The 22,226-nt window shown below is 36.9% G+C and overlaps 1 protein-coding gene across 4 annotated transcripts in view; it reads right to left on the reverse strand.

Moving 5' to 3' along the window:
• The window catches only part of DTD2 (D-aminoacyl-tRNA deacylase 2), a 30,449-nt gene that overhangs the window by 730 nt on the left and 7,493 nt on the right, over positions 1–22,226 (reverse strand). For 2 of the 4 annotated variants that reach the window (XM_027111012.1, XM_027111013.1), the window contains exon 3: positions 20,490–21,597. In XM_027111012.1, the coding sequence (XP_026966813.1) occupies positions 21,272–21,597 (326 nt within the window). In that variant the 3' untranslated portion in view covers positions 20,490–21,271. Of the gene's footprint in view, positions 1–1,358; positions 1,445–4,128; positions 4,198–20,489; positions 21,598–22,226 lie in introns of those variants that run through there. The other 2 variants (XR_003433604.1, XM_027111014.1) reach the window with 2 other exon arrangements.

Consider the following 22,226-nt stretch of genomic DNA (forward strand, 5'->3'; position numbering starts at 1 on the left):
TGTGTGTGTGTGTGTGTGTGTGTGTGTGTGTGTGTGTGTGTGTGTGTAGGGTACTGTAAACTACGCTGAGAAAGATACAAAGATATTCCAGATCCTGAAGGAGAGAGCAAATGCTGTGAAGTCCAGTTGGGAGGCTCATGAAAGGTTTATAGAAAGAGATGGCATTTAAAATGGGCTTTGAAGAATGCATAAGAATGGATGAGTAGGATATACTCTGTAAGATACTGAAATAACTCTGGAAAATAATTTGAGCGCAAAATTATTTGTTCTTGGCCAAAGCAGAGAAAGTGATTCATTTTGACTGAGTATGTGGTACAAGAATAACAACACTAGAATTTTAGAGCTGGAAGGGATATTATGTATCATTGAGTCCAACCATTAATTTTACAAGGGATTCAAAGATGGCTCCAAACTTTGAGCCCAACTGACTAAGCGAATTAACTTAGGAGGAAATAATAAGTTTAATTGTCAACACATCACATTTGAAGTGACAGTAGAGCATCCAAGGAGAAATGGAGGACTACAGCTTAGAAAAGGGTTCAGAACAAGAGCACTAGATTCAAAACGTTTCTACATGGAGTGGACAGCTAATACAATGAAAGAGGAAAAATAAAGAGAGAAAATGACAAGGACAGAACTCTGAGGAACAACCAGTTTAATTTTAACCAGGTGGAAATGTTTCACCTCTCAACTACTATTATACTTTGTTCAATCTCAAATTGAGATTTTAAGTCACAATAAAGAAGAAGCTGTAATATAATTAATGGAAGGAACACAGCTTTCAAATCTGGAGACTTGTGTTCAAATCCTAATTCCACCACTTAGTAGGCTTGACCTAGAGAAAACTGCTTCATATCTCAGTTTCCTCACTTTATTATTTTTTTAATTAAAAAAATTATTTTATTAGTATTTTATTTATTTTTATTTTTGGCTGTGTTGGGTCTTCGTTGCTGTGCACAGGCTTTCTCTAGTTTCGGTGAGCGTGGGCTACTCTTTATTGTGGTGCGCGGGCTTCTCACTGCGGTGGCTTCCCTTGTTGCAGAGCATGGTCTCTAGGCACGCGGGCTTCAGTAGTTGTGGGTTGTGGGCTCTAGAGCGCAGGCTCAGTAGTTGTGGTGCGTGGGCTTAGCCGCTCCGCGGCATGTGGGATCTTAGTTGCTCCGGCACAGGGCTCGAACCCGTGTCCCCTGCATTGGCAGGCGGATTCAACCACTAGGCCACCAGGGAAGCCCAGTTTCCCCACTTTAAAATGAGAATAATATCTCCCTCTCTGAGGTGTGCTGAAGATTCAAAATATAATCAAAATAACTGGCATGTTGCCCATTGTGAAATGATAGCCAGCATTATTAGGCACTTACCTTATCTCTCTACTCCCAACTTACTTCAGCTTTTGTCAATACACTTGGTGTCACTGTTGGGCACACAGAAGGCACTCATCAGATATCTGTTGAAGGAATGGAGAATTTTACATACTTTCTCTTTATATTTATCCTATAATGCATCATACTACATCTTCTTGGCTTTCTATAAAGGAATAATTTTCCCCACCAATAAATAAAGCAATCTTAGAAGTAGAATTGTTGGTAATTAATGGTTTATGTAAAAATGATGAAGTAAACCAGTAGTTACCCATTTGACTGGCTATGTGATATCTCACTTTAATTTACTGTTCAAACCCATCTGATACAACTCTAGGTTCCAACCACTATACATTTGGGAAACTGAAGATGATATATTCCCTTTAAGATTCCTTTTACCCCTTAGATTATAAAATTCAATGATAGTAGAACAGTATTACCTAAACAGTGGGACTCTCGTATACCCATGTAGCTCTATGGTCTTGCTCTAGATTGCACTCCTCAAGATGTTAACAGTTGTTCCTTTAAAAAGGCATTCTTAAATAAATTTGAGAAACACTATATGTTAACATTTTATAGCCGTTTCTTAAAGAGTCATTAGGCATATTAGTAGGCTGCATTTCAAGCGGTGTTTCCCAAGCTTATTTGACAATGGAATATAATATCTTAAAAAAAAAAAAGGAATGCACACTAATATCTTTTAGAACTAGTGCTCCTGGGAGCAGACTTTGCTCAATGTTGATGAAGCCATCGAGGAGACTGGAGTGTACATGTGGAAAGCTCATGTCACAAAACTCATGGGTTGGGTACAGCTTCCACTCTGTTGATTTCAGTGTGATCTTAAGCCTGAAATGACACTGATAGCCCTCACTCCAACAAAAGATCTGCTGGCCTTTTGTGATACAGCTTTCTACTTTTTGGTCTATCAAGCATTATTTGTCAATGTACTGCTGAGCTTGCTGTAGTATATGACAGCTTTTAGCACTAAATTTCCATTAATAACTTTTGGCCACGGGCAGGATTTTCTTCAGTAGGCAAACTACCACTATAAAAATTCAGCCAAGAAGTACTTACAACATAGCACAGACCTTGATGCATGAGGGTAAGTAAGTAGTAGTAGACAATCTAACCTGGAAAGAACAGTTAAATTCAGGGCTGGTGCTTCTAAGGAGGAATACTGAGCAAAGGTAGATCTGTAACTACATATTTGATGATACTTTACACAAGAATCGACTGCAATTATGTTCATACTTGACTAGGACCCCTAACATCCCTTCCAACTTCTCATTCTCTGATCAGATTAAGAAATACAGTGTTTTACATGTGCATAAACTTTATGATGTTGTTCCAAAGTTGCTATCATGTATTTTATAAGCAAATCAATTAACGTCTTTGGGCCTCAATTTCCTCCTCTGGAACATGAGCATGTTGTACTAGAGGATCGCTAAGATCTCAGTTTTAAAATTCAAAGATTCTATTGTTATTCTTGCAAAAATCCCTTCAGGGTAAATAGAGTAGTTATTATTTGAAAGAAATAGAAACCAAATCCCAGAATAGGTAACTAGTTTGTCCATGTTTGGAACAAAATTCCAGAAGTAAGATTTTAAAACCAGGCCTTCTGAACCCTTGTCTGATATCTTTTCCATAGTATCATAGTACCACATATATTAAAAACTGTATAAAATATGTTAAATACCTTTAAAAGTCTTTCTTTTTTAGGTATGTGGTCACATATTTATTTTTAAATATTATTATTAACATCAACTTGAAAACACAATCTTTTTTTAAACTCAGGGAAACAAAGACATAATCCTACTACCTCCATGAAATTATTTTCATTTATTTGGTTTTCTTTGAACTGTTACTCATATGTCAAGCAAAGTCCTATGCATATGGCACATCAAATTTGTATTCATACTAATTTTATTACCATTGGCCATATAAACATCAGTTCCTGGGTACGACATTGCTAACACTCAATCACATGGACCTGAGGGCTGGGGGAAAAACTGCTGTCTCCTGCCTGTAGGGACGAGTAATTGGCAAGGAGTGAAGAGGACCTAAAATGGTTCTGTAGTTTGCTATGATACCGCTCTTCCTTCATATCTGCCTTTAAAATCTCATGGCTAGGCACTTACCTGGTGGTCCAGTGGTTAGAACTCTGCGTTTTTGTTTGTTTCTTTTTTAAATATTTATTTATTTGGTTGCGCTGGGTCTTCATTGCAGCAGGCAGGCTCCTTAGTTGCAGCTCCCAGGCTCCTTAGTTGCAGCATGTGGGCTCCTTAGTTGTGACATGTGAACTCTTAGCTGCGGCATGCATGTGGAATCTAGTTCCCTGACCAGGGATCAAACCCAGGTCCCCTGCATTGGGAGCACGGAGTCTTAACCACTGTGCCACCAGGGAAGTCCCTGGACTCTGCGCTTTCACTGCTGAGGGCGCAGGTTCAATCCCTGGTTGGGGAAGTGAGATCCCACAAGCTGCAAGGGCGTGGCCATAAATAAATAAATAAATAAATAAATAAATAAAATCTCATGGTTAGAATCATTCCTCTGGCTTTCATAAAAGAAAGACAAGGAAAGAGACTTTAGGAAGTCAATGTTGAATGCTATAACCAGAGATGGGAGAAAAAATCCTGGAGATCTCTTCTGACTCCTTCTTTAATACAGTTTTCACCTTGGAAGACAGGGCAAATTGTGACCCTGAAGAAGTGAACAACAGGACAGGAAGGTTTCGGTGGTAAGGGGGAGTAATGGGCATCAACAAACTTACCGTGGCCAGGGAGAGAAGGCTCTGGATGATGGGATCCAAAGCTGACTCCAGGAAGGGGGAAGGAGGTGTCTGTGGGGAATCAATAAAAGTGGGGCTGAGAGGAATGAGAAGACTTCTCAGTCAGCTTGTCAATTTTTCCCTGCCAGGAAGTTCCTGATGGGAACCACAGGAAACACCATCATAAGCCAAATGAATCATGGAGTTTATCAAGGTGAAGGAGCAAAATTCAATGACATTAGTGGCTCGGTTCTAAACATGAGCCAAAACCTAAGGAATGGGATAGGTCAAGCCAGAGCTAGGACTGAAGAAGCATATTACACAAACACTTAATTTCAGCTGCAAGCTCTTTAGGCAAGTACACTGTTTACCTGTAGACAGGCAATTTAAGAGAATAATTTAGTGCTTTAATTTAGGAATGTTTCATCCTTTATAAGTAGCATATAAGATATCCCACCAAAACCTTATTCACCAATTGCAGACATTTGAATGTAAAAACTTATGATGGATGAGCGTCCACTCAAAAATTAAATGCCTTTGAATAATAACCACATGAGATAATGTGATGATTCAAATAATTTGTTGTAAAATTCATAATAAGATTATTTGTCTAGCTCAAGAAATTGAATTTACCCAGTAAAAGGGAAGAACTCTAACTAGTTGATAAATAGTATTCTTGCTGAATTATCATACATGAGGAAAAACTATATACAATATTATAAAAAATATTTATGGAAATTCTTATCAGTTACTGTGTTTATGAAGACAGATCTATTATAACTTCTTTGGGACACAATATTCTTGAAGGAAATTCTAATAAAAATTAGTTTATATGGCAAACTTCTTGTTTAGCTATAAACTTAGAATAGAGAACCTTATCTAGATGCGAATATTTAACTGGCCACTATGAACAATAGCTAGAAATTAAATTAACCATATAATATAGTTAAGATAATCAGTGGAGCCAGAGTCACAGATCAGAAAGAAAAAGAAAAATGTTAATAATATGGAATAGAATTACATACTCTCTCGAACTCAATTTGTTAACTTACAGGCGTTCACAGACCAGAGCACAAATCCATTTATAGACCATACTTGCTCATCTTAATAATATTTTATTGACTTACACCTTTTCTCCTTTTGTCTGCTTCCTCTCACTTATGCTCCCTGAGATCTAAATTAAAAAAAAAAAAACTTTGTCTTAAGTATTATGATAAAATATTGTTTTTAAAAAGCCAAATATAAAATCCCTTTATAACTGAACAATGCTAAAATATCAGTGTTTTATAAACAAAGATTATAAGGGAATAAATAAAAATGAAATAATGATATTTGAGCAATGAGCATACAGGCTTTTTAATCTTTTCATTATCTGTAATTGTGTTTATTACTTTTACCAAAAAAAAAAAAAGCAAAAAGATTTCTTTTTGCGATTTCCAGGTGTAATTTTCCCCCTTTGGAAAGGTACTTGATACATAGTAGTTGCTCAACGTAAATTTGATGAATAACTATGCAAAATGGCAACTACAACTGCTGGCAGATCTTCTTTAGAGAAGCCAAATGCTAACACTGGCTATGGTGAAGTAAGGGTAAAATAAGTGAGTATTTACTCATCCACCTGCCCAGGGGCTTCTAATTAACTATCCCTGAGACTGTTATTAGTACGTTGCCCATATAATTTATTGTCTACTGGGACACTTTTATTTTGTGGTACGCGGGCCTCTCACTGCTGTGGCCTCTCCCGTTGTGGAGTACAGGCTCCGGACGCGCAGGCTCAGCGGCTATGGCTCACGGGCCCAGCCGCTCCGTGGCATGTGGGATCCTCCCGGACCAGGGCACGAACCCGTGTCCCCTGCATCGGCAGACGGACTCTCAACCACTGCGCCACCAGGGAAGCCCTGGGACACTTTTGAGAGTCAAAGGGGAGCTATTTATGAATATGCCAGGTTCCTAGATATGACACCTAAAGCACAAGCAACCAAAGAAATAAATAGATTGGACTTCATCAAAATTTTAAACTTTTGTTATTCAAAGGACATTATCAAGAAAATAAAAAGACGGCTCATAAAATGGGAGGAAATATTTGCAATCATTTACTGATAAGGGTCAAGTATCTAGAACATATAAAGAACTTTTATAATTAACAATGAAAAGACAAATAACCCAATTAAAAAATGGGCAAATAATTTGAATGGACATCTCTCCAGAGAAGATACACAAAAGGAGAATGAGCACATGAAAATATGTTCAACATTGGTCATTAGGGAAATGCAAATCAAAACTATGACATACCATTTCACAGGCACTAGGATGGCTAAAAATTTTTTAAATGGAAAATAACAGGTGTTGGTGATAAAGTGGAAGAATTGGAACCCCCATACACTACCAGTAGGAACGTAAAATGATACAGCTGCTTTGGAAAACAGTTTGGCAGTTTTTCAAAAAGTTAAACATAGAGTCACCATATGATCCAGCAATTCACTCTTGGTATATATGCAAGACAATTGAAAACATACATCCACACAAAAAAATTGTACTCGAATGTTTACAGAAGCATTATTCATAATTCATAAAAGCCAAAAAAGGAAACAATGCAAATGTCTACCGATTAGATAAATGTGTAAACAAATGTGGTATATCTATGCAATGGAATATTATTTAGTCATAAAAAGGAATGAAGTTTTGATACATGCTACAAAGGACATGGGATGAACCTTGAAAACATTATGCTGAATGAAAGAAGGTGTACACAAAAGGCCAAATATTGCAAGATTCCATTTACATGTACTGTCCAGAATAGGCAAATCCACAGAGATCAAAGTCACTTAGTGGTTTATAGAATCTGGGGGTAAAGTGGAAATGCGGAGTGACTTTAATGAGTATAAAACTTCTTTTTAGAGTGAGGAAAATGTTCTGGAATAGATAATGGTGATGTACAACCTTACTGCAATATTGTACAATACAACAATATTGCACCACCATGTGAATATACTAAAAACCATTCAATTAGACACTTTAAAGTGGTAAATTTTATGGCATGTGAATTATATATCAATAAATAAACAAACAAGTAAGAAAGCTGGACCAATGTGGGGAAGTGGAACTGAATTACGGTCATTGTAGATCAGGCAATCGATGTATTTCCAGTCCTGAAAGATAAATAGGTGGAGAAAGTCGGGGTGGGAGAAGGTGCCTAGATGCTTTTCCTCAGAACACAATGTTTAAACCTGAAATCTAAAACTTAAAGCAGAGCCTGCACTAATATTAGATATTACTTCCATATAATCTCCATTTCTCTTCATCTCTCCTAAACAATATGAAGCCAAAATTTAGTGTTTTCATTTCCTTTATGTCACCATCTTTTACTTTATCTCTTCTAAACAATATATAGGCATACTTAGTGTTTTGGTTGTATTAACATGCCTTCTCTCTCTCTCTCAACTTCTTTTGCTTCATCTCCGACAAACAAGAGTCAGCCAAAAATTAACATTATAATTCCATTCACATTTCTTCTCTCACCTCCCTGCAATCTTCAGTATTTCTGTGTCCTGTCTCCCTCATATAAGTCTCTAGTCACTTTTTCTTTTCTCTGCTCTCTCTTTCCTACACAACTCAGCTTGCTCTTTCTCCCACTAATCTCACTTTATCTTCTAAAATACCATCCTGAAAAATAAATAAATAAAATACCATCCTGTTGCTAATAAACTTTCCTATATTGTTAACCTTTCCCTAACAATCTTTTGATCTTTTTGCTATGATGGAAACCCGACTTCCTCCTGACCATGAAGGTCCCTTTAAGGGAAGATTATTCCTATTTCGAGACCAGGAAATGGAGCTGACATTTCTCTGGCTCTCTCGTGGTTTTCAGAATATAGTTCTTTGTTCCTCTTCTGACATCCCCCTGATACATCACTCTTTCCCCATCCACATCTCTGCCTTTTGCTGACCTTCATATCACACTTCCACAGTGATTAAAAAATTTGGGCTCAGGGTCATGGGTATTTCCTGCTGTTCTGAGTCATACCATTCTGGGTTACCTTTCTTGTCCAAATGGGGTACTAGCTTTTAAATTCCTTGACATCCTCCACTGCAGCTACACGTTCCCATGGCCTCATTCTAGATTTTGTTGTCACTCATAATAGCTCTACCTCAGAGATCTCATACTACGACCAGTCTCTAATCTTTCCACATCCCCTATTCCCTCTTAGAAATTCTCCTTCTAACTTTTGAAAAGCACTAGTCTTCTCGACCTCTTCCCTCATCTGGTCTGTAAACTCCTAGTTGATTTTACTCTTTTTTTCCCTTTCCTTATCCAGTTTGGTTTATGAGGTCAGTTGTTTCAACCATTTTCTTACTAACATTCCCAATTCCTTCCACTCCATGACCTTAACACACTGCATCTCCTCTGCTAATCCCTGAATGTGAATCAACCCAACCCATTTGCTTTTTCCAATCTGCTCTTGGAATGCCAAGAAAATTGTGTAACTGTGTTTTCTAATTTGTTGCATTATTTATGATTTCTAGCCTCAGCTAGTTGGCTCACTTACCCATTTCCTAAAGTGGCTACGTCAAACATTCACTACTGTCCTCCAGTCACTACGCCAAGCCATCTTCCTCTCTCCCAGATGATCGCATCTTATGTTTTACAGCTAAAGTAGAGGTCATGATGTCTGAATTCCACTAGAGCTCTCCTTCTCATCCTATACTCAGCAGTCTTTTCCTCTTATCTCAGAGATATCCAAAGTTTTCCAGTTTTCCAAAAGCACTCCTCCGTCTACGCTTTCTGTATATTTTGTTCCATAATTTTACTACATAAACCTCTCTTCTTTCTTCAATTTCTCTCTCTACTTCCTCTTCCTCTAAAAACATGCTCAGATTTTTTGCATCTTAAAAAAAAAACCTTAATACTGCCTTCCCACAAAACTACAACTCTTCAATTTCCTTCATACTCAACTTCCTGAGTCATCTGCATTTACTATATTTTCTTAGTCCCATTCAATCCTCAAGACATTTGGCTTACAAAATTCCAAGGAACCTGTTCATAGTGACCTCCTAATTGTCAATCCAAATGGCTTATAAAAAGTTTTATCCTATTTGACTTCTCTACTTGATTGGCTATTGTTCACCACGACCTAAATAGAAATTCTTCCTTCTCTTGGATGTCAGCATTCTCTTAGACTTTTTCTGCTTCTTCTCGTCCCACTCTTTGTTAGCTAGCCTCTTGATGGCATCTCTTAATCTGCCTATTTCTTAAATAACTAGCTTCTTACTGTTTCTCTCTTGACATCTTTTCTACACACTCTCTTAGACAACGGCATCCACTTTGGTGACTTTTTTAAAAGCGTATAGTTCAATAGTTTAAGTATACTCACATTGTTGTAACTCTACATACACTGTTGTATCTCTAGAAGTTTTTCATTTTGCACAACTGAAACTCTATGCCATTAAACAACAACTCTCCTTATGCAACAACAATTTACCCTGCCCCCAGCCCCTGGCACCCACAATCCTACTTTCTGTTTCTATGACTCTGACTACTTTAGATACCTCATATAAGTAGAATCATACAGAAGTTTTCTTTTCGTGGCTGGCTTGTTTCACTTAGCATAATGTCCTCAAGGTTTATCCATTTTGCAGCATGTAATAGAATTTCCTTTCTTTTTTTAAATAAATTTCTTTTATTTATTTATATTTTTGGCTGCGTTGGCTCTTCGTTGCTGCAAGCGGGCTCTCTCTAGTTGTGGTGAGCGGGGGCTACTCTTCGCTGTGGTGCATGGGCTTCTCATTGCAGTGACTTCTCTTGCTGCAGAGCACGGGCTCAAGGCACGTGGGCTTCAGTAGTTGTGGCACGCAGACTCAGTAGTTGTGGCTCATGGGCTCTAGAGTGCAGGCTCAGTAGTTGTGGCACACGGGCTTGGTTGCTCCATGGTATGTGGGATCTTCCCGGACCAGGGCTCGAACCTGTGTCCCCTGCATCGGCAGGTGGATTCCTAACCACTGTGCCACCAGGGAAGTCCAAGAATTTCCTTTCTTTTTAAGGCTGAATAATATTTCATTGTGTGTGTATACCACATTTTGTTTATTCATTCATTCTTCAATGGATGTTTAGGCTGCTTCCACCTCTGGCTACTGCGAATAATGCTGCTATGAACAAGGGTGTGCAAATCTCTCTTGGAGACCCTGATTTCAGTTCTTTTGGATATATACCTAGAAGCGGGATGGCTAGATCATATGGTAGTAGTATTTTTAATTTTTGAGGAACCACAACTATTAACCTTGGTGACTTTAACTACCATGTATGTGTAGCTAACTTCCAAATCTACATTGGATGACCCAATCTCTCTGTCTCCTGAAATATATAAAGATATGAACCTACAAAGGAGGGAAATATGTTTATCTTTTTATCCACTATGTATCCCAGTACTGGGTATACAATTGCTTCTAAACAGATTCTTATTTAAAAGACTATGCCTTTTGGGGGCTTCCCTGGTGGCGCAGTGGTTAAGAATCCACCTGCCAATGCAGGGGACACGGGTTCGAGCCCTGGTCCGAGAAGATCCCACATACCACGGAGCAACTAAGCCCGTGCACCACAACTACTGAGTCTGAGCTCTAGAGCCCCCGTGCCACAACTAATGAAGCCCACACGCCTAGAGTCCGTGCTCCGCAACAAGAGAAGCCACCAGAATGAGAAGACCGCACACCACAATGAAGAGTAACCCCCGCTCACCACAACTAGAGAAAGCCCGTGTGCAGCAATGAAGACCCAAAAGCAGCCAAAAATAAATAAAATTAATTAATTAATTAAAAAAAAAGACTATGCCTTTTGAATTCTGAGTGTGTCTAACAAAGAAATTCTAGGAGGGCTAAAGTCCAATATTTTTTCTACTGACTTGTGTAATTCAGGATGAATTACTATTGTAAGCTTAATGGTAGGTACCTTGCAATGTACTTATTGCTTCTTATAATGCTTACTACTGCTTTGCACATACTAGGTCATAAGTACCTGGTTAATTAAATAATCTCAAATATAAATCGAACTGAGAGTACCAGTGGCCCACTATTGAAATGCTTGCATAATTTCTTTTCCCTATTTCTAAATGAAAATATCAAGGAAAAAGAGAGGAGAGAATACAGGAATTAATATGTCATTACTCTACTCCTACACATATTTTAGGATAAACACAAATATGTGAGCTATGTACTAGATAAACTTTATTCTGATCTTACGACCTCAGTAAATAAGAATCTATCTATCAACAAAATGTTTGGAAAAGTTTAGCACATAGCAAATCTACAACACCACCAAAAAGGAAAAGATTAAAAAAAAATCACTTTGGAGCATATGGACACTCATCATTATCACTTATGAGATAACAGCAAGAACACTGAGTAACATTTAAAATAATATTCTGAAATCATCTTGAAATTAAAATTAGGCCCAGATTTATAATGGAAAAAAAAAAACACAAAAAACACTACCCAACACCAAGGTGACTGAGGGCACAAAATTTAATCATTGCTTAAGACAATCAGACACTTTTCTCTTTCACTGGTAAATATAGCTTTAAAACTTGCAGTAACTTCTGCCAACTCAGAACCCTGAGAAAATAAGTCACTTTTTTTATAGGGAGGAGAAGAAGAAGAAAAGGATATTACCAACAATGTAAAAGGAATGCAGAGTGGTAACCGCTATGAACACTGGAATCACCACGGAAACACAGAACTATGAAATGGCAAAGGGCTGAGTGAAATGCCTGAAGCCCATTCTATGGTCCAGCTTTTAAAAACCAAATGAAAACTCATAAGATGTAAGAAGAATTTAGTTATTTTGATGAGTAACACACTTTTTTTTTTCAGTTCATCTGATTAAAGTTTAACCAACTCCTGATTTACAGAATTCAGTTTTCAGAGTTCCACAAAATGGTAGAGCTGAGAGGAATTTCAGAATTTGTCAAGTGCAATCTCCTCCCTTATGATGAGTCGTGATGGGATTGAGTTACCCTAGGCTAGTGTAACACACACAGTCCATGGGAAAGCCAAGACTTCAACAGAAGCCTCTTGACTCTTAGTTCAGAGATATCACCACAAAGATTATACAATTAGTTCTCAGATGCTAGTCTGTATAAGAGCCACAGGTGGGGAAAAGTGGCTTAAAATGCAGTTTCCAGGCCTTTTCTCAGAAATTCTGATTCAGTAAGTCCAAGGTGAGACATAGGAATTTGCATTTTTGACAAGTTTTCCTAGTAATTCTGATTAGGGAGATTCTCAGACCATACTTTGGTAAACTACTAGAAAGTTCAGCAAATCATGGGTCATTTAGAAATAGGCTCTTTTCTAGTCCCAGGTGCAGACTTCCAGGGATAGTTAACTAACCTAACTGAAAAGGTGGAAAAGTTATTTCTCCCATGGGTAACCATTTGGGACCTTTAAAGACAAAGGCACACGGAGTAGAGAGGCTTTCCTATAATGTAAGTATAGTAAATCTGGGCATATCAGTGAAATGCAGCAGGCTCACACACAACCTTGGCCTCGGACTTCCCTGGTGGCACAGTGGCTAAGAATCCACCTGCCAATGCAGGGGACAAGGGTTCAAGCCCTGGTCCGGGAAGATCCCACATGCTGCGGAGCAACTAAGCCCATGCGCCACAACTACTGAGCCTGTGCTCCACAACAAGGGAAGCCACCACAATGAGAAGCCTGCGCACCACAACGAAGAGTAGGCCCTGCTCACCACAACCAGAGAAAGCCTGAGCGGAGGAACAAAGACCCAACGCAGCCAAAAATAAATTAATTAATTAAAAAAACCCAAAAAACAAAAAACCTGGGCCTCTGAGAGGAGAAGCTAACCAGCAGAGGCAAAAGGGGAGAAAAGAAGAGGAATAAATTAAAAACCCTTGGCAAACAAAATAACCTCTTCTTGGAATGGACAGATGGATAGATAGGTAGTAAAGCAAATATAGCAAGATGCCTATTGTAGAATCTAGGTGGTGGATATGTGGGTGTTAACTATGCAATAATTTCAACTTCTCTATGTTTGGACCCACTTCCCCAATTCTTGAAACCTTAACTCCAAGACACTGGTGTTTCCACTTCTCCCACTTTTTCCACCTACCTGTCTGACATTTCTTTCCTTTGTCAATTTTCCTCTTCCTTCTGTTACTATAAATTTGGTTGGACCTCAAATCCTTTGTTGTTCTCTACATTATCTCTCGCAGATCTCATCTTCAAAATTATACTGAAATGCCAGTGTTTCCCTAACTAGATGAAATCTCTTCCGTCTCCAAATTTCCATAGTACTGTTTTTACCTCTCTTTTGGCACCTCTAGTTTCTCTGTGTTCCAGTTAACTATCTTAACACACCAGTTATTTCGTAATCTCCTGAGGAAACTGCCTTTTCATTTTTAGTGTGCTTCTTATACTTACTTGAGTAGGCTCTCAGTAATATTGGAATGATTAAATCTCGTCTATTTCTAGGGTTTCAACTATCACTGTTATAAACAAGACTCTCACACCTATACTCTCTCTGCCCTGAGTAACAAATCTGGTAGACGTTTCTACTTTAGGTGCCTCAAACTCAATGTATTAAAATCTGAATTCATCTTCCTCAGTAACCCATACATGAAATCTTAAGAGTGATTTCTGATTCCTCCCTTTAGCTCCACCACAGCTCATCAGCTGTCCTGAAGTGTATTTTTCTTCAAAACACCTTTCAATATCTCCAATTACGTTTATTTCCATCTTCACAGCCACTACTATAAGTGAGACCAAATCCCTTTATGTCTGCACTACTCAAAAAAATAAAAACAAAAATCTGTCTTCCTGTCACAAAATTTCCTTCTCTCTGTAATCCTTATGTACCACTGTCAGGTCTCTCCTCTTAAAAACAGTCTTCATTATGTCATTATTCTCTCTAAAAGCCTTCAATGGCACCTTATTGTCTATCAGTCCAGAAAGTTTGAAGTGCCCTCCCCCACACCTCGTGCCTATAAACATGCTACCCATTCTACAAGGGATGGCTCAAGTTGCCAGGCCTGTTTTAACACAGGGATTCACCACTCTAGCCAGAAGTATCTTCTCCCTCTGCTGCTATTCTATAGCTCAGAGATAGCATTGTCCAGATATCACTGATCACACAGTACCTAGTTCATTTCTGTGTCTATCATGTCCCCTACTAGATGGTAAATTCCTTGGGGTTAAGCGTCACATCTTGAACAATTTGTATTTCACACAGCTCGCAGCTCCACTGCTGACCTGCAGATTCTGAGGATTATAACTTTCAAGGGGAGAGCAACTATCCATGACGCAGTATTAAGAAAATGTTAGAACATTTTCAACACCTGGCTTAAAAAAGGCAAGTATGCATATGATGAAAAGAAATCAAAGCCGTGAAGACTACCTGAATGTAATCAGGATATAAAATAATTCAGGCACTGAGAAAATGAAACTGTGATGATTATATCTACTCATTAAAGAAACTTACCTTGGGGCTGCAAAGTAAATTAAAAGAATGCCTGGAGTAGAAAGTGTGTCTTAGTTTATCTATGTTAGTATAAAGCTAAGTAAACAATATCTCAAAGCTGGAGTCAAGGATGGCATTTTTGCTAGTCTAGTCCCACGTGCCTTAAAAAGACTCCACATCTCCCCCTCAAAAAACAAATGTCCACAATTACTTTCCCAACCCCAACTGTTTATAATAGTATTAGCTAATGGTTCCCAGATACTGTTTACATACGGTGTGGTGCATTCTCTACATAAATTTTTCTTTTCACATTCAGAAAAGAAGCTGATGTAATAGGTGAAATTTTATTAAGCTTCTTAAGAGAAAAATGCTAGCTAACACAGTGCAAAAAATTCATTCATATGGAAAAGTCCAGTAAAAAGAAGTAGGATAAAATTTATCATGAAGTTGGCTATTTGTGATGCATTCCACAGAACTGCTTTATTTTGTAATTAAATATAGAAGGGTCTTAAAGCTTGTATCAAAATTAATATTTATGAATAAAATACTTTTATATTTGATTCACAAAAAGTTTATTTTAAAAAGGACTCAAATACAGGTTTTCTTAAATGAAATTTGTTTTTTTTTTCCTTCTGTGTTTTAAGAATGGCTTGCTTCTTGTAATCTTTCTTAGGTACATAAATACAGTTATACTATATTAGAAAGATAATATAGAGTAAGCCTTAAGAAAATGTAAAGTGATCAACCTTGTTGAAATAAACAAAATCCAACTGAGTAAATTGAAGATATAATTGACTCAGGAAATTCACGAATCAGGCAACATCCCATCTAGCAACTTTTCAGGTGCTGTGAGGGGTTGTACAAAATGGAAGGATTTTATAGGAATAAGGGTGGGGCAAAGTAGCTATTAGGAAAAGAAAAGAAAGGACTATTTTTAGGCCAGAACATCTTTGTAGGGGGAAAGGGTGAAGGGAAAGGCAAGGGTTTTATTATATAGATGGTTTCTTCTTCTGGAGGCTGGAGAGGGCCCACGTGGCAGATTACCGAATTGGTGCTGACCAAAAAATTCCAGACTGGTTAAGACTACATTTCTGAGGGAACCCTCCTACACTGTTGGTAGGAATGTAAGTTGGTACAGCCACTATGGAAAACAGTATGGAGGTTACTCAGAAAACTAAAAATAGAATTACCATATGATTCAGCAATTCCACTCCTGGGCATATATCCAGACAAAACTCTAATCCAAAAAGATACATGCACCCCTATGTTCATAGCAGCACTATTCACAATCGCCAAGACATGGAAAAAACCTAAATGTCCATTGACAGATGAATGGATAAAGAAGATGTGGTACATTTATACAATGGAATACTACTCAGCCATAATGAAGAATGAAATAATACCATTTATAGCAACATGGATGCAACTAGAGATTATTATACTAAGTGAAGTAAGTCAGAAAGAGAAAGACAAATACCATATGATATCACTTATATGTGGAATCTAAAATATGACACAAATGAACCTATCTATGAAACAAGAACAGACTCATGGACATAGAGAACAGTCTTGTAGTTGCCAAGGGGGAGGGGGTTGGGGGAGGGATGGAGTAGGAGGTCGGGATTAGCAGATGTAAGCTATTATATACAGAATGGATAAACAACAAGGTCCTACTGTATAGCACAGAGAATTATACTCAATATCCTATGATAAACCATAATGGAAAAATATATATATTAACTGAATCACTTTGCTGTACAGCAGAAATTAACAGCTACAATTGTGCTACAATTTCACAACATTGTAAGTCAACCATACTTCAGTAAAAAAAAAACAACACTACATTTCTGGTGAAGGTTAAAACTGCAATTAGGTTAGATCTTAAATCTAGGTTTGGTATCATGGGCTTTAGCACAAGTGACACCATTTTGGGCTTGTGGCTTTTCTCTTTAACACACTGATGTAATAAACTAACAAAGTAGAAATAGCAATGCCCACATTTATGTTGAATCTCAAAAACCTGTTTTAGTTTGTCTTTTAACTTTTCTGGTGTTATCTATTGTATTAAAGAAAGGGGTAGTGGTATTAAACTTGCTTCCTGCACATTCCAACCTCTTTATTTCTTAATGACAAAGAAATCTATGTGTGAAATACTGGTAAAACCGAACCAAAATCAAGAGTATTCTAGCCACTGATGAATCTCCATGTTAATTCAGGTAACATTTACTAGGAATTATTGAGCATGGACAACACGGTGCTATGGAAGTACTGTGGAGATTTAAAGAAAAATATTATACTATGTGTGCTCATTGTCATATTGTCTCTGCCCAATATTGTTTATATTCTTGTAGTTAGGACATATAAGCATAAAAAAAAAAAGGTGAAGTACTCAATCTCATAAGACACATTCCAAGTGTCAAGAGTGGGACAACCATAATGCCCAGGCAGGTAGAGGCAGGAGAAATTACTGTGGGGTCAGAAGAGATTGACTTGAGCTAGATATTGAATGATGGATTTAGAGGAGAGCAGAAGACAACTCTGCTTGTCTTCTGAAAAAGAGTGAGCGTGATCTAGGAAGAGTGAGCGTGATCTAGGAAGGGTATAAAAAGAGCTATCCTGGAGAATTTCTACTGGGGAGTAGAGGGAGAAAAGGTTAGAAAGTCAAGCTGGAGCCAGATTATGAAACTGTAATATCAGCTTTAGAAGTCTGGGCTTCATTCGAATAACAGTGGTTCTGAGATTCCAGTATATACAAGAATCACCTGGGGGAGATAGGTGACTAGATAGATTTTAACTCCTGAGATTCTAATTCAATAGATTTGGGATGGTCCCAGAAAATTGCATTTCGTAAAAAATTAGTCTCCCCAGGTGATTCCTGTACAGGTGCTCCAGTGGCATACTTTGAGACACTCTACCTGAAGACAAAAGATTAAGAATCTTTTCCTAATTGTAGTAACTCTTGCAAATTTTATGCCAATTTTCCATAAGTTTGAAAACACCTAACTGCTAGGCCCAGAGGTCTCTCCTCAGTCTTTGTGTTGTCCCATTTTTCTTCAGTATTTGGCACTGACTGTTTAAACCTTGAAAACTATCTTGTTAACAATACATTTTCTGGTTCTCTCTGCCTCTTTGATCTCTATACTATCCTGTGGCCTCTCATATGTTGCCTTTTCTTTATGTTTTCTCAGGATTCTGACTTTGGTCCTCTACATTTCTCCCTTCATTTCATTCACTCCTAACGAGTAAGGAGAACCTTCATGCCAACCTCAGAAGTTTAGACTTTGTCCTGTAGATAAAAAATAGTTATAAAAGTTTCTAAACAGTGGAATATCATATAGAAAGGAATTTTCTAGAAACATTACCTTGGAGATGGTCTGCAGAAAAGGATTAGATGTAGGAGAAATAGGAGGAAGGGAGAATAATTAGATTATCAAAATAAACAGACATTTAAAGTCATCATCAAAGTGTGGCTTCAGAATGAAAACGTTAGTTTTCTAATAGTTCTTCCCTTTCATAAAGTAGTCTTACTTCAATAAATTAATAGATAAAGCACTTTTGGAAATACTAGTTTCACTAGCATGTGAGTTTTTAATTAATAACTATAATGTAACAAATCAGGTCCTCTGCAATGTTAATCATAGATAATAAAAGTTTGACATGTCATCATTCTAACACCAATGTGAGTTATCCTCCAAAACAAGTGGCATAGGATTCTATAGTATTTGATCCTTATATCTGATAAGCTTAGGTCTTTCATTATGGAGTCAATAAATCATTAATACAGATATTATTCATAAATTTCAATGCCTTCTTTTGACTTGAATGAAGAAATGTAAAAGTGTTTGATTTACCTAGTATGAGTATATTCAAGATAAATTCATACTCATTGGTAGTCCATGTCTTATACACAGTATTTTATATAATTGAATCCATGAAGTTTGCCAAATGGACAGATAAAATAGTATTTAGGAATGATATTCTAAGTGCAGTAATTCAGATGGAGAAAGACAAATATATCACTTATGTTATCTAAAACAATGATACAAATGAACTTATTTACAAAACAGAAACAGACTCACATAGAAAACAAATTTATGGTTACCAAAGGGGAAAGGGGAGGGAGGGATAAATTAGGAATTTGAGATTAATAGATACACACTACTATATAAAATACACAAACAACAAGGTCCTACTGTATAGCACAGGAAACTATACTCAATATTTTGTAATAACCTATAAAGGGAAAAGAATCTGAAAAAGTATATATATATGCTGAATCACTTTGCTGTACACCTGAAACTAACACAACATTGTAAATCAACTATACTTCCATTAAAAGAAAGAAATGATACTCTAATTTAAACATTCTAGAATCTTTGAAAAACAAAGGCAGACGGCACCCAAATTAGGTGTAACCCTACCGCCACGTAATTTAGTACATAAAACAATTTATTGGCTGTTTTTTCTCAAGTGATCCACACTGGGAGATGCTAAGCCTTTATGAAGATCAATTTTAACTCTCACTACAAGAAAAGTCAGGGGGATAGAAATTATTGCTCCCTAATGTGTGATCTTGGGAAAATTATTTAAGCATTTTCTTACTTTCCACAGCATTATTGTCATTATATACTGTGAAGATAAAATTAGGTATCTGTTGAATGTTCTTTGAGCATCTTGGGCCAGGAGAGCTACAGAAAGCCAAGGTGTAGTTATTTTCCTATCTACTATTTCTCTTGCCTTTTTCCTCTTGTTCTAGCCTCCTTGGAAATGAAACAAACTTGGCTGTCATCTTCTGTTTAATAACTCTTCATGTAGTTGAAATTTCTATTCTCCACAAGTACCACAAGCAAATTTCTTCTTAAGGAGAATTGCCTGAACTATAAAATAGCAATCTAGGGCTGTGGGTCAGCATTTCACCCACACACATCAAAATGATTTAAAATAGGTAACACATAATCTTTTTGAAAGACATATAAACCTCCTTGGAGAAGCTCTGAGAAAATTGGAGTTTGAAAGTTTATGAATAGTTTATTACATTTCAATAAGTGTATTGCGAATCAATAAAGCAAAAGTTAAGGACAAATGAGCTCACTACCAAGTCAGTTATTGATCCTTAAGTTCCAAAATAGAATAGTACAGGAAGGATATAGAGAAAATAGGACTTTTTGTGATAACAGAAACTTTAAGTATCTTAGGAACATAAACCTAAAGAAATTATAAGACACAAAGAATTTTCAACAGCTACTTAAGATGTTTCTTCAAGTCATTGTTTTCATCTTTTTGATAACTAGAAACACTATTTCATTTTCACTCTTTAAAATATTAAATCAAGTCAAATGAGTTTGTAAAAAATGAACATTACCTTTTATTGATTCATTTATGCTTTCAATTTCTTGTATATCTTCCTCTCTTGGCTTTGAAAAGTCTACCTTATTAGATGTTTATCTTATGTGACTGTCTTAGCTTGGGCTGTTAGAACAAAATACCATAGACTTATGGTGGCTTAAACAACAGAAATTTATTTTCTTACAGCTCTGGAGGCTAGAAGTTCAAGATCAGGGTGCCAGCATGGTTTCTGGTAAGGGTTCTCTTCCTGGCTTGTAAATGGCTCCCTTCTCACTGCATTCTCACATGGTGGGCAGAGAAAGGGTGAGCAAGCTCTCTGGTGTTTCTTCTTATGAGGACACTAATCCCAACATAAGGGCCCCACTCTCATGCTCTATCAACCCTGATTACCTTCCAAAGGCCCCATGTGCAAATACCATCACATTGGAGGACTTCAACATATGAATTTTGGGGTGGGGGGAGGACACAAAAATACACTAATAGAAAAAAATGATACTGGCTCTAAATCATTAAGTCGATAAAATGGAAATGAACAAGTCAACTTGTTTTCAAATCATTCCAGTAGAAAGCCTCCCTTTTTATTCCTTTTATTCCTTTTACAGCAATCTAAACCAACAAGAAAGGAACTTCCTAAAAAAATTTATGAACATTAATTTAATGAAACAGTAACTTTTAAAAACCAAAAACAGAAAATGCAACACACATTGTTTTGGTAAAAAAATGAGAAACAGAATATTAAGCCATTAGTATATTAAATAAAAAAACCTTTTAGTCCCCCATACCTTATTGCTATATCAACTAAAGATTCTTAAAATAATTTAAAGCACTTGGATGTCCTTGGAAAATAATATTAAAATGTACAATAACATTTCTGTATTATATTTTCATAGATATTATTAGAAGGACTAGTAAATTGCATATTCTTTCATTCAAAATACGGAAATCTGAAATACTAAAACAAAATTGACAAAATTATAATCGTAACACAAATAGTGATTTTTACTACATATTACATACATTTGAGGGTATAAGAAACATATTTTTCTTGATTGCACAAAATGCTTAAATACAGCTCTCTAAAAACATTTCCATGTTCTTATCAATGACCATAAGGCGAATACAAGGCATTTTTCAAAATTTTGAGTGTGAGTTTAGGGGAAAGCAGGATGGAAGGTGACTGAGATCCAGAGTTTAGGTGACGTGGCGAGGTCGTCCAAGTAGCAGGCTGCAGAGGTATGGATGGGACCCAGGATTTTCTTGTCTAAAAATGCTGCAGATTAGTGTACTCAAGCAGAAGGGGAAGAGAATCTAATTACAACTGTAGAAACTTTTAATTTTTCAAAACTCAATTAGGTGTGTGTATGGTCCATTGGTATCGAGCTTTAACACCTGCCTGTTGCCGTAAGTGCCATGTTCCACCACAACCCCAGCTTCAGCACACTTGCTGTTAGCAGCTAATTCTTTTTTACAGAGAGTCACAAATTGGGAATAAAGTTCTAACCCCTCTTCTTTTCCAGAGTTAGAGTGATACTGCATGCTTCTTCCTTTTACTCTCCCCCCAAGGGTGGCTTGAGGGATGATAAGAATGTTGCCAGGTAGATCCAATACAGAGACACGCTTGCCATTTTCTGTTTCACTTAATTTCACATTTAACAGTGTATTAACTGGGTAGGGAAGAAAGGAGAACATTTTGAGGTAGAAAACAAACATGAAGAAAACCAACGATCTTCTAGTCAGCAAACCTCATGTTTAAAATCCAGTTTGTCAGCTCATGCTTTTAACCCAAAGTTTCTATTTAGATTTTAAAAGCTGCTTCAGTAAGCTAAATGATCTAAGCATGAAAAACAAGGAAAATTTCATGCAGAAAATGTCATGATGTTTTAAATCTGACTTGGCAGTTAGGATCTCCTAACAATAAGATAATCCAGAAAGGACTAAAGAATTAACTGTATACTGGAACTTCAAGATATTGTTGCCCTGGGGGATACATGAAAAGATTTTGCCTTTTTGTTCCTTTTTATATTTCAAAACAAATCCCACTGGAAAAAAAAACATGACAGATCCTCCACACACTTATTCTACTTTATAACAAAGAACATTAAATAAAAACCTTAGTGCATTTATTATTTTAAACTTAGTTGCCTAGAATTCTAAGCTGAGACAAAGGTTCCAGGTTCAATCCTGTTATAAACTAGTTGATTTTGCAGTTTTATAACCTCGAAGACATTATTAACAGAGACTAATTATTTTACAAACATCACCAGTGGGAGGATAAAGGTGAAAGCAAAAATCA

The sequence above is a fragment of the Aethalodelphis obliquidens genome, unplaced genomic scaffold (assembly GCF_003676395.1).
Source record: "Aethalodelphis obliquidens isolate GAN/ISIS:26980383/991018 unplaced genomic scaffold, ASM367639v1 scaffold10, whole genome shotgun sequence".
NCBI classification, from domain to species: Eukaryota; Metazoa; Chordata; class Mammalia; order Artiodactyla; family Delphinidae; genus Aethalodelphis; species Aethalodelphis obliquidens.